Source organism: Nannospalax galili, unplaced genomic scaffold, assembly GCF_000622305.1.
Source record: "Nannospalax galili isolate Female #2095 unplaced genomic scaffold, S.galili_v1.0 scaffold309, whole genome shotgun sequence".
Classification (NCBI taxonomy): Eukaryota; Metazoa; Chordata; class Mammalia; order Rodentia; family Spalacidae; genus Nannospalax; species Nannospalax galili.
Window position 1 is genome coordinate 1,559,967 of NW_008359589.1, and position 13,560 is coordinate 1,573,526.

A 13,560-nucleotide genomic window follows, 5' to 3' on the forward strand; every position below is an offset into this window, starting at 1 on the left:
ACAGAGTCTCTCTGTAGCCCCAGCTGGCCTGGAACTCACTATGTAGTCCATGCTGGCCTTGAACTCACAGAGATCTACCTGCCTCTGCCACCTGAGTGCTGGGACTAAAGGCATGTGCCATCATACCCAGCTATTATTATTTTTTTAAGATAGGGTCTACTATCTCATCCCGGCTGGGCTAGAACTTGCTATTGTAGACCAGGCTGGCCTGAAACTCAAAAGAGCTTTGCCTGCCTTTGCCTTCCTAAGTGTTGAGCCACAGTGCCTGGCTCTAGTTCTGTTATAGCTGAGGAAATGACTGAAGTTTATAATTAATACCATACCTTTAGGAACCAAAGTGAAGTTTCAGTTGTTTACCTAGGAATCCATTATTATTATTTTAAATATTTTATTTTGTTATTATTTTTATGTGTATGCATGTATTGCCTACATGTAGGTAAGTGCACCCGTGTCGTGCAGTGCCCGTGGAAAACTGAAGAAGGTGTTGGATCCCCTGGAACTGGAGTTACGGACAGTTGTTAGCTGCCATGTGGGTGCTGGGATTCGAACCCGGGTCTTCTACAAGAACAACCAGTGTTCTTAACCGCTGAGCCGTCTCTCCAGCCCCGAGTTCATTATTTTTTGATTGAAAGAATAACCAGAAGCAGAAGACCCAGGTTCGAAACCCAGCACCCACATGGCAGCTAACAACTGTCCATAACTCCAGTTCCAGGGGATCCAACAACCTCTTCTGACCCCTGCGGGCATTGCACAACATGGGTGCACTTACCTACATGCAGGTAATACATGCATACACATAAAATAAAAACAAATAAAATTAAAAAAAAAAGAATAACCAGATATCAAAATTGAATTATGGGTTGAGGGTGTAGCTCAGTAGTAGAGCCCGTGTTTAGTGTGTGAGACCCTGGGTTTGACCCCTAGCACCACAAATTCCTGTTTGTTTTTATTTTCTTGAGACATGATCTCATGTAGCCCAAGCTAGCCTTCAACTCTTGGTCTTCTATCTGTTGAGATTATAGGAGTCCAGCTGAATTTTTAAAAAAATTTAACCACTGAAGATGCCTGTTTTATATCTTTGTTTGGTATTTCTTTTTGGTCATGTTTATGTACCATAGACTGCCCTCAAACTCCGTGATCCAGTATCAGTCTTCAAGTGTTGAGATTATGGGTGTGTTATCACTATCTTTGTTCCCCTTGTAAACATTCTTTTCATATATACTTTTTAGTTTATTTTATGTGTATGAGTGTTTTGCCTGCATATAAGTGCAACATGTGCATGCATTGCCCTCAGAGTCCAGAAGAGGGTGTCAGATCCCTGGAACTGGAGTTATGAACTGTTGTTAGCTGCCATGTGGGTGTTGGGAACCAAATCCAGGTCCTCTGCAAGAGCAGCCAGTGCTCTCAACCCCTGAACCATCTCTCCAGCTCCTATAAGTATTCTTGATGTGAAGGTAATGTCTGGAATTGTGTTTGTTCCTTGGTTAAGCTCATGTTTATTGGGAGTAGTTTTGACAGGCATAGACTAGCAAATAATTGCCTGTATGGGAAAACTATGTAGTAAAAAAGTAACTTGCCATGTGGATAGACATCAGGAAAAAAGTGTACTGGTAAGCTCAGAAAAATGACAGGGACCCTCTCCTTCCCCGCCAGTTAATGGAGGTAATACCACTGGTTAGCTCTGCTTAAGTGAGCCTATGACAAGTGAAGCTCAAGTGAAGCTTTTGGAAGCTCTTGACTGGTGGATTATTACCTCTTGTGTCTGGCGGCCTGCTGACTATGTGGCCGTTTTACCTTAAGAAAGTTCTCTTATGAGCAGAGAAGGATGTGCCTGATGAAGGACCCTAGGATTCATGCCTCAGTTTCCCCATGAACTCTGCCTGTGGGAGGAACCTCTTTTCCCCAGTCTATTATTTTACCCTCTCTGCTTTTAGACAACAGTGTCTGTACAGACAGGGTCAAAACTGGTAACTGGTCAGGTGACTGGAGGATATTTCCATGGCTGAGAGAAATTATAGAAACCCAGACATTTTCCTAGTTGGCCCTCACTAATCTGTCTTCTTTGAGTCATGCATTTTAGACTTAGCCTTCTCATGCCTGGGTTTTGGAATGTTTGTTGTGTTAGGTTCATTTGTTTTAAACACCTTTCTTGAGATAAAACTCATGTCACCTACTGAGAGTTGAGTGCTTTTTAGTATAATCAGAATTGAATCACCACAATCTTTTTAGAATGTTGAGAGGAGCCACCGAAAAAGAAACTCTGTAGTCGTGAGCTTTCACTCTCCGTTGTCCTCACTCCCTCTAGCACCTCACACCTCCCACTTCTCCCCTGAACCGTCTCAGCCACATTGATCTCTACAGCATGGCCTGTTCTGAACGTTTCATCTGAATGGAGCCAAATACTGTGGCCTTTGTGGCATTTTCACTTGTATAAAGCTTTCAAGGTTCATCTGTGTCATATTAATACTTGGGTTCATTTTTTTGAAAAATTGTTTGTGTGTATGCATGTATACATGCTTATGTGTGCATGTGTGCCATGGCACATGTGAGCCAGAAGACAACTTTCAGGAGTCAGTTCCTTTCTTCCACTGTGGGTTCTTGGGATCTGACTCAGGTTGCTCGGCTTGCATAGCAAGCACTTTTACCGGCTGAACCATCTCTCAGGCCCTCCTTTTTTATTTATACTTAATTTTTTTTTTTTTTCCAGGATGGGCATGGTGGTGTATGCCTTTAGTCCCTATGTAGCCCAGGCTAGCCTGGAACTTGCCCTGTAGACCAAGCTGACCTGGAATGCACAGAGATCCACCTGCCTCTTGCTGAGCTCAGAGGTGTGTGTCACCACATCAGGCCCTGTGTAAGTTCTTATATGTTTTTATTTATCTGGAGTGTATACTTGGTCACATTGTAAACTTGGCAGTAGTGGCTTATATAGATTGGGCCAGAGTTTCTGTGTAAAGAATTCTTAAGTTCTATGAAGAAAATGCCTTTATGAGAGCATTATTTTTTAAAAGATTTTTATTTTTAATCATATGTGTATCTATGTGGGTATGTGCACATGAGTGCACGTGCCAGAAGAGGGTGTTGAATCCCCTGGAGCTGGAGTTACAGGCTGTTTTGAGCTCCCCAGTGTGGGTACTGGGATCTGAACTCCAGTTTTCTGCAAGAAGAGCAAACTCTTAACCAGTGAGCCAGCACTCCAGCCCTGAGAGCATTGTTTGCTACTGTCTTAAGTGGTTGTCAGCTGGGATAATTTTGACATCACTCATACTTCTCACTCCCAGCTCTTGGAACCACCTGGAGACATTTTGGATGGTCTTAGTGGGGCATGGTACTAGCTTCTAGAGGGTAGAAGCCAGGGTGCTGTTAATCTAGCCACAGTGGCCAGATTAAGTAGCCCTAAATGGCAGAAGTGCTGAAATCGATGAGAAACTATGGCCTTAACTGGAAGATCCCAAATTCCAGTATTAAAGGATTTTCTTCTGCTTATATCCTAATAGTCAAAAGCTGCTAATCGAATCAAAGAAGAAACTATGCAGATGGAATTCCTGCACAGAACTGAACTGTAACAGGGCTTGTAAATTAAATCAGGGAACATTTTGTTGCATTCTCAGTACTGGCAAATTGTATGTAAACTACACTTATGATAATGGTTACTATTTGGAGGAGAAACACCAGTTGGAACAAGAACAGACTGTTGTTCTACCTCAGCCTAGCTACCGTGAGACACACACCTTGGCAAGTAAACAACTGAACTCATTTAGATAGACATTCACATGGTCAGCTTCTGAGAGAATGTGACAGTAGGATTAAGGTAAACTTTAATAACCAATTCTCTGTTGATTAGCAGTTGTTATTCTGCTCTTGTAACTAACTTACCTTCCTTGAAAGCTGCTTGTTGCTTAAGGTGACTTCTTTCCTGTGATGCTGGAGATGAAACCCACTGCCTCATGTAGCACCAAGCTGCACCCAGCCATGCTTAAGACCAGAGCTAGAGAGATGACACAGTGGATAAGTGCTCCTGCAGAGGACCTGAGTTTTTCTCAGCACTCATGTTGAGTAGTTCGTAATCACCTGTAACTCCAGTTCTATGGGACCCTTTCTGGCCTCTGTGGGCACTATATACACACCACACACACACACACACACACACACACACACACACACACACACACACACAAACACACACACACACAATTAAAAATAAAAATAAACTGGGTGTGGTGATGTACATCTTTAGTGCCAACACTTAGGAGATGGAGGGAGGAGGATCTCTGTGAATTCAAGGCTAACTTGGTCTACATAGTGATTTCCAGGCCAGGGATACTAGTGAGACCCTATCTCAAAAAACCGAAACATACACCCCACAAAACAAAACCACACAAAAAAATTAAAAATAAAATCTTAAAAAAAAAAAAAGACTTATTTGCCTATAGTGATGCACACCTATAATCCCAGCACTTGGGTAGCTCACTTGGGAGGACTGAGTTCAAGGCCAGTCTGGACTCCATAGGGAGAGACCCTATCTCAAAACAAGTAAAAAAACCCCAAACCTAAGTGGCATGGTCTATGTAAGAATTTAGACTCTGGATCCAGATGGCTTAAGCTTAAGTCTTACCTTCAGCATTTACTCTGTGACCTTGGACAGATTATTTAGCCCTTTCATCAATTATTTCTCGTATGTAAAATGATGATGTAGTATCTGTTTTATAGGAGTGTTGTGCATATGAAATGAATTGATGCACTGAGGACAGCATCAAATGAATGTTCTCACATATCCTTTCAGCCTATTGCTATGGACAGTGCCATCACTCTGTGGCAGTTCCTCCTTCAGCTCCTGCAGGAGCCTCAGAATGAGCATGTGATCTGCTGGACCTCTAACAATGGGGAGTTCAAGCTTCTGCAGGCAGAGGAGGTGGCTCGTCTCTGGGGGATTCGCAAGAACAAGCCTAACATGAATTATGATAAGCTCAGCAGAGCCCTGAGATACTACTATGTAAAGGTAATGGATACCCTGACTTTGACCCTTCCAGAGAACCTCAAGACAAGAATTGTTCCTTTGTTTCTATTGAGGGTTTGAGTACTGATGTGGCTTATTTAGTCCAATTGATTAGCTATAGAACTATTGAAATAGTTCTAGTTGTATTTCTCTGCAAACTCTTAAAAAATGTTTTTATATATTATTTTTATTTGTGTTTGTGCATGAGTGTGTTTGGAGGTCAGATGACACCTTGGGAGAATTGGATCTTTCCTTCTACCATGTGGATTCCAGGTATTGAACTCCCATCCTCCGGATTGTCAATAAGCACTTGCCTGTTGAGTCATCTTGCTGGCCCCAAAGTGATCTTTAAAGGAAAAAGTATTGGATTGGAATACAAAAAAGGAAGTTTGAGATACTTGAGGACAAATATTCATATGTGTCATATTTACTTTAAAAATTATCACATAGGACTGGCCATGGTGGTACATGCCTTTAATCCCATCTCTGTGGGGGATTCACAGTGAATCAAGGCCACCCTGGTCTACATAGCAAGTTCTAGGCGAGCCAGAGCAACATAATGAGACCCTGTCTTTAAAAAAAAAATTATTATACAGGGCTAGGGATGTAGCTCAGTTGATGGTGTGTTTGCCTGGTATGCATGAAACCTTGGGTTCCATCCCCAGCACCGCATACACTGGACTCTGTGGACAAGCCTATAATCTCAACATTCAGGAGGTACAGGCAAGAGGATCTGAAGTTCAGGGTCATCCTTGGCTACTTAATAAGTTTGAAGCAACCCTGAGATCCATGAGATCCTGTCTCCATTAAAAAAAAAAAATGGGGCAGTGGGCTGGGGAGATGGTTTACTTGGTAAAATACTTGTAGTGTACCCGTGAAGACCTGAGTTTGATCCCCAACCAGGTATGGTAGTATGTGCCTATGATCTCAGTGCTGGGCAGGCAGAGACAGAAGGATTTCTGGGGCTTGCCTAGCTAGCTAGTCTAGTCAAACTAGTAAGTTCCAGGTTCAGTGAGAAACCTTGTCTCAAAAAAAAGGTACAATGGAGAGAACTGAGTTGAGGAAGATGCCCATTATTGACACCTGGACTCCATAAGCATGTGTATATACATGCACACACAGACATGAACATACAAAAATTTGTCATATATACTTGTTTATGTAACTTTACTTTTTTTTTTTTTTTTTTTTTTTTTTTTTTTTTTGGTCTTTTTGAGACAGGGTCTCCCTGTAGCCCTAGCTGTCCTGGAACTCACTATGTAGACCAGGCTGGCCTTGAACTCACAGAGATCCTCCTGCCTCTGCCTCCTGAGTGCTGGGATTAAAGGCACGTGCCACCACGCCCAGCCTTCTAGCTTTAATTTTAATTTAATTAATTAATTTATTTAAATTTGGTCTTTTTGAGACCAGGTCTCCCTGAAGCCCCAACTGGCCTGGAACTCACTATGTAGACCAGGCTGGCCTTGAACTCACAGAGATCCTCCTGCCTCTGCCTCCTGAATGCTGGGACTAAAGGTGTGTGCCACCACACCTGGCCTAATTTTTATAGCCTAGGGAACATAAGTAAGTAGTTTATTTTTATTTATTTTTAATATTATTTTATTTTATTATTTTATGTGTACAAGTGTGTTGCCTGCATGTATGTGAGTGTACCCGCGTCGTGCAGTGCCTCGGAGGTCAGAAGAGGGCTTCAGATTCCCCTGGAACTGGAGTTAAGGATGGTTCGTAGCCGCCATGTGGGTGCTGGGAATTGAACCCTGGTCCTCTGCAAGAGCAGTCAGTGCTCTTAACTGCTGATCCATCTCTAGCCCCATAAGTAAATACTTTAAAGAATAACTATTGCACCAGGTGTGGTGACTCACACCTGTAATTGTAGCCTAACTCAGAAGGTTGAGGCAAGCAGATTGCCATGGATTCTAGGCCATCAAGGCATAGCTATTTATGGCAGATAGAGTTGATTTCTTAGTTTAAGTTATACTTTAAAAAAATTGTTTTAAGGGGCTGGAGAGATGGCTCAGAAGTTAAGAGCACTGGCTGTTCCGGACTTGGGTTTGGTTCCCAGGACCCAGGTGACTCAGAACCACTTGTAACTTCAGTTCCGGGGGATCCAGTGACCTCTTCTGGCCTCTCGGCACTACATGCATATGTTGCACATACATACATTCAGGCAAAACAGTCATACACATAAAATAAAAGTAAATCTTAAAGTTATTGGGAATGCAAAAGAGAGCAGGCACACTCATGCATGTATGTGAGGGTTATAGGACAACTTTCCAGAGCCCCTACTCACCTTCTACCTTGTTTGTTAATGCAGGGTCTTTCTTATTTCTGCTACTGAGCTGTATGTTCCAGCTAGCTGGCCTATGAGCTTCTGGGTGATTCACTATGTAGACCAGGCTGGCCTTGAACTCAGAGATCTGCCTGCCTCTGCCTCCTGAGTGCTTGGATTAAAGGCATGCGCCACCATGCCTGGCGTTTCTACTTTTTAAAAAATATTTATTATTTTTATTTTGTGCATATGAGTGTATTGCCTGCATGTAGGTAGGTGCACCTATGTGGTGCAGTGCCCACGGAGGTCAGAAAAGGGCATCAGATCCCCTGGAACTGGAATTAGGGATGGTTGTTAGCCACCATGTAGGTATTGGGAATCGAACCTGGGTCCTCTGCAAGAGTAGCCAGTGCTCTTAACTGCTGAGCCATCTCTCTAGTCTTCATGTTTATACTTTTTGTCTCTTTGTAGGAGTGCTGGGATCACATATAACACTACCACATTTGGATTTTTAATGTTCTGGAGATTGAACTTGGGTCATCAGGTTTATGTGGTTAGCACCTTTACCTGCTAAGCCATCTTATCAACTCATATTATTATATTTTTTTGTTTAATATCTTGTTATTTTGAATGCATTTTTAGGCACTGGAGAAAAATAATTATCTCCAGAAGAATAGATTTAGAATAATCAGAGCTGTTGCTTTTGTTCACCTTTAAGTAGTCAATTGTCTGAGCTTTCCTGTGGAAAAGAGAAGAGGTAAGAATCAACTTGAAGGAAGTAGGAACCTTACTGATGTAAATTAGCTTTAAAGACCCTTTTGCTTCCTCAGAAAGCTTATGACTTACTGCATTGGGATTATTTGAGATTGCAGTTCCATGAGCTCTGATTTACTACACATACGTAGTTCAAAGCGTCAAACATCAATCAGCTTTTGTGTGATATTGTAGTTCAGTTACTAATGAGGCACTGGATCTTTGCTTTAACTTCTCTGGGATAGCATTTGTTATGGTTAGGGGAATGTAGGTGATTTTGAAGTGAGCTATGTGTACTTCTCAGATAGCTTCACTAGGTCAGCTTTTTCATGAGCTATATGATATAAATTTATAAGAAAGCATAATGCGTATTCTTTCTACCTACAGAACATCATTAAGAAAGTAAATGGTCAGAAGTTTGTGTACAAGTTTGTCTCTTATCCAGAGATTTTGAAAATGGATCCAGTGACAGTGGGCAGGATTGAGGGAGACTATGAAACTTTAAATTCCAGCGAAGCCAGCAGTTCCAGAGATACAGAGAATGGAGGGAAAGAGAAGCCACCTCAGCCTGGTGCCAAGACATCGAGTCGCAATGACTACATTCACTCTGGTTTGTACTCCTCATTTACTCTCAACTCTCTGAACACCTCCAATAAGAAGCTTTTCAAGTCAATAAAGATAGAGAATCCAGCTGAAAAACTGGCAGAGAAAAAATCTAAGGAGCCCACACCATCTGTCATCAAATTTGTAACAACACCGGCCAAAAAGCCCCCCATCGAATCTGTTGCTGTTGCCTTTTCAACCAGCCCAAGTATTTCTCCATCCTCTGAAGAAACTATCGAAGTGTTAGAGACATTGGTTTCTCCCAAACTGCCTTCTCTGGAAGCTCCAACCTCCACATCTACTCTGACTACCATCTTTAGCCCCACACCTCCAGTTCTGTCCATGCCCCTTCCTGTGAAGGAGCCTCCCAGGACACCCTCTCCACCTGCACCACTGAGCTGTAACCCAGACATTGACACAGACATTGAATCAGTGGCTTCTCAGCCAATGGAACTTCCAGAGAACCTGCCACTGGAGCCTAAAAATGAGGATTCAGCTTTGCCAGAAAAGGACAAAACAAATACTTCCTCAAGATCCAAGAAGCCCAAAGGATTGGAACTGGCACCAACTCTTGTGATCACAGGCAGTGACCCCAGCCCCCTGGGAATCTTAAGCCCATCTCTCCCAACAGCTTCTCTTACACCAGCACTCTTTTCCCAGGTAGCTTGCCCTTCCTTTAAGAGATTGCATTTATTTACATTTTAAACCCTATCTAGAATTTATATCTGCAAGTTAATTTTCTGTTACTTAGGTTGTCTTTGAAAGGTTATATATAACTTTGTGAAACCTTCACCTTAATTAGAATCTCCAATATGTAAGATTTGGAGTTTTGTCTTTAAAAATTTATTGTTTTTGGGCTGTGAATGTAGCTCAGATGGTAGAGTGTTTGCCTAGCATGCACAGACCCCTGGGTTCCATTACTGGTTTCCATTCCTGGTGGCACACACCTGGAATCATAGCTCCTAGGAGGTAGAGGCAAGAGAATCAGAAGTTCAAAGTCGTCCTTGGCTTTGTAGCCTGTTTGAGGCCAATCTGGGCTGCATAAGACCTGTTCTCAAAATACCAAATGTCATTATCTATGGGTTTTTCCTGTTATTTCCTAAAGAAAATTCATTCTCCCTTTTACTCCTGTAGAATGTTGGCATCTTATGAGAAACAGTAGGTTCTGAGAATCTTAGGAGAAAGGACTGGGGGTGTGATCTTGAGTAGTGAGTTTACTTAATAATATTGGGTATTAAATGGCTCATCTTGTAGAACATTTTAATAAGATTACTCTCAGATCATCTGATTGTTAATGAGTATATTGGTGAGTCTGTTAACCATTATTCTTTCATATTTGAACTCAGGCAGATTTTTCTATTTTCAAAAGACCCTATAAAGGTTTGATTAAAAAATTATGATTTTGCCAAGTATGGTGGCACATACCTTTAATCCCAATGCTTGGGAGGCAGAGCCAGGCAGATATCTGTGAGTTTGAGGCCAGCCTGGACTACATGGTGAACCCCCGTCTTAAAGACAAAAAAAAAAATCTATTCTGACCTTTATCTTTCTTAGGTTATAAAAATGACTAAATTTCAGGCTTAGAGGTGTTTGGGAGTAGAGGATAACACAATTTTGGGTTCTGTTTGTATCTTTAGAAGGATAAAGTACAATCCTGGCAAGTCCTTGAATGGGTCTTCTTGTATATTGCAGACACCCATCTTGCTGACTCCAAGCCCCCTGCTCTCCAGTATCCACTTTTGGAGCACTCTCAGCCCGTTTGCTCCCCTGAGCCCGGCCAGACTGCAAGGTGCTAATACGCTTTTCCAGGTAAATTCACAAAGTGTGCCTCCTGTAATTGGGGAATGATGAGTGAAGAAACAGGCAAAGGCACTGTCCCACTGCTCAGTGTCATTGTTAATACCTCCTATGTGACAAATATGTAGGTACTTTATTTGAATTTCCAAATGTTAATTTTTTTTTTTCCATGTAGGAAACAACTTGGAGAAATACCTTGGGTAAATTATTGTAGCAAAGCTTTCATCATTTACCACTACATGTATTTAATTTAGACCAAAAATTGTTCTATAGTGAATTCAATTTTGTGTTTACTCAATATTTTTGTCATCTTAAATTCTAGAAATTCTTTTTATTTACTTATATTTTATTTTTGAGACCAGATCTCACTGTAGCCCTGACTGGCCTGGAACTCACTATGTAGAGCAGGCTGGCCTCAAACTTCAGAGATCCTCTTGTCTCTGCCTCCTGAGTACTGGAATTAAAGGTGTACACCACACCTGGCTATTTTTTTTTTATTTATTTTTTTTTAACATTTACTTATTTTATTTGTGTGTGTGCATGCACATGTGCCACGGTGTGCATGTGGAGGTCAGAGGACAAATGCAGGACTTGGTTTTCTCTTTTCACCATGGGGGTCTGGTGCATTGAATTCAGGTTGTCAGGCATGGAGGCAAAGTGCTTTTACTGCTGAGCCAGCTCAGCAGCCCTAGAAATCCCCTTAATCACATATTCAGACACACGCATGCACATGCACACAAACACACACACACACACACACACACACACACACACACGGGTCTGGTGCATTGAATTCAGGTTGTCAGGCATGGAGGCAAAGTGCTTTTACTGCTGAGCCAGCTCAGCAGCCCTAGAAATCCCCTTAATCACATATTCAGACACATGCATGCACATGCACACAAACACACACACACACACACACACACACACACAAATGTACATGTACCAGTGGTCCCAGGTATTTTGCAGGCTGAGGCCAAAGGATAGATTAAATCACCTAGGAGTTTGGGGCTACCCTCAACCCCATCTCAAGCAAAACAAATAGATGTAATATACCTTAACTTTGCATAATGTTGTACACTGGAAAGAAGTTGGTTACTCCAAAAATAGTCATCCCACTTACACTGGTGGGCCAGTTGTCGCCCATAGGATTCAAAACTGAGCAAGGTTCATGCTAAATTTTCTCTTAGGTAGCTTGCATATTAACTTCCAGCACTGTGAAAGCTAGACAGTAGTGATGATGTTTTGAGTTCTTGAGTGCAATGCCATGTCATGCTCAGAGTACAGCATTTCACAACATTTGTGTCCATCTTGACTCTTAAATTCTTTCTATCCCCTCTTCCACAGTGTTTCCCAAGTTTTGGGCAGGTGTTGCTATTGATATCCCAATTATCCTGAGCATTTCATAGACTCTTGTTCTCTATGCTTTGATTATTTGTGAGTCTCTGTATTAACCACATCTGCTGAAAAAAAGAAGCTTCTCTGACGAGGGTGGAGAGCTGCACTCATCTATTGGTATAAAGATTAAGTAGTTAGAAGGTAGTTTGACAGCATGTCTGTTTAGCAAAACAATGGTAGTAGGTTCTACCCTAGGGCCTATGTCCTCCCCAGCCATGGGCTTTTGACCAGGCTTATAGTACCAGGCCTGAATGTCCTCCTGTGAAATGAGCCTCAAATCTTATAAGAAACTGGATGGTTACCCCCATAGCACTTATGCCATTATAGCATCAGTGGGTACATGTTTCCTGGCAGGCCAGTATTATACCTTGCAGGGTCCACTGCTTGGTAAGGCCATTAATGACTTCTTGGTTTAGCTTTGGCGGGTCCCATGATTTTAGATATCCATTTCTTTTAGGTTTCCAAATTTAATAGAGTGTAGGTTTTTAAAGTATTCTCTTATAATATCTGGATCTTTTTGGTGTCTGCTATGATGTTTCCCCTTTCATCTCTGATTTTGTTGATTTGGATTTGCTCTTTTCTTTTGGTTAACTGGGTTAAGGGTCTGTCTTGTTTAACTTTTCAAAGAATCAGCTCTTGGATTCATTGATTCTTTGTATTGTTTTGTTTCAGTTTCATTAATTTCGGCTCTGGGTTTTGTTATTTCTTCTCATCTGCTGGGTTTGGGTTTCATTTGTTCTTGCCTTTCCAGAGACTTGAGTTGCGATGTTAAGTCATTTATTTGTCCTTTTTCTGATTTTCTTTTCTTTTTTTTTTTTTGGTCTTTTTGAAACAGGGTCTCCCTATAGCCCCAGCTGGCCTGGAATTCACTATGTAGACCAGGCTGGTCTTGAACTGACAGAGATCCACCTGCCTTTGCCTCCCAAGTGCTGGGACTATAGGCGTGCGCCACCATGCCTGGCTTCTGATTTTTTAATGTAGGCACTTAGCGCTGTAAACTTCCCCTTAGGATTCTTTTAAAGTGTCCCAGAAGTTTTGTTGTGTTGTATTGTCCTTTTCCTTTAATTCCAGGAACACTTTTATTTCTTTCTTAATTTCTTCTTTGACCCATTCATTCATGAGTGTGTGGTTTAATCTCCATGAGTTTTTGTAGTATTAGGACTTCTTTTGCTGTTGATTTTAAGCTTTATTGCATTGTGCTCTGACAGAATGCATGGAATTATTTCAGGGGTTTTTTTTTTTTTTGTATTTCTTGAGGTTTGTTTTGTGCACCAGTATGTGGACAGTTTTTGAGAAATTTCCATGAGGTACTGACTAGAAAGCATATGCTGGGACTGGAGAGATGGCTCAGTGGTTAAGAGCACTGGCTGCTCTTGCAGAGGACCTGGGTTCAGTTCCCAACACCAACATGATGGCTAACAACCATCTGTAACTCCTCTTCCAGGAATCTCAGACCTTCTTCTGACCTCCGAAGGCATTGAACAACATAGCTGTACTTACTTACATGGAGGCAATACACTCAACACACATAAAATAAAAATAATAAAATTTTTATTTATTTTTTTTATTTTTTAGAAGAAGGATTTCATTACAGCTTTAACGTATTGATTAACAGTTTCCAGAGCAAAGATACATCTCTTTCAAAAGTGGATATAAAATTTTTAGGTTTGCTGTTCAATGAATACAGTTACACAATATTGAACTCAGTATAAGCTCTGCCTCTTACAATCTTTCTGCCCCTTCT

At 41.5% G+C, this 13,560-nt stretch overlaps 1 protein-coding gene across 2 annotated transcripts in view; it reads left to right on the top strand.

Moving 5' to 3' along the window:
• The window catches only part of Elk4 (ETS transcription factor ELK4), a 34,570-nt gene that overhangs the window by 3,706 nt on the left and 17,304 nt on the right, over nucleotides 1-13,560 (top strand). Inside the window, exons 1-4 of one of the 2 annotated variants that reach the window (XM_017795662.2) lie at nucleotides 2,802-2,854; nucleotides 4,784-4,999; nucleotides 8,406-9,281; nucleotides 10,314-10,430. In XM_017795662.2, coding sequence (XP_017651151.1) covers nucleotides 4,793-4,999; nucleotides 8,406-9,281; nucleotides 10,314-10,430 — 1,200 coding nt within the window. In that variant the 5' untranslated portion in view covers nucleotides 2,802-2,854; nucleotides 4,784-4,792. Of the gene's footprint in view, nucleotides 1-2,801; nucleotides 2,855-4,783; nucleotides 5,000-8,405; nucleotides 9,282-10,313; nucleotides 10,431-13,560 lie in introns of those variants that run through there. The other variant, XM_008823313.3, reaches the window with a different exon arrangement.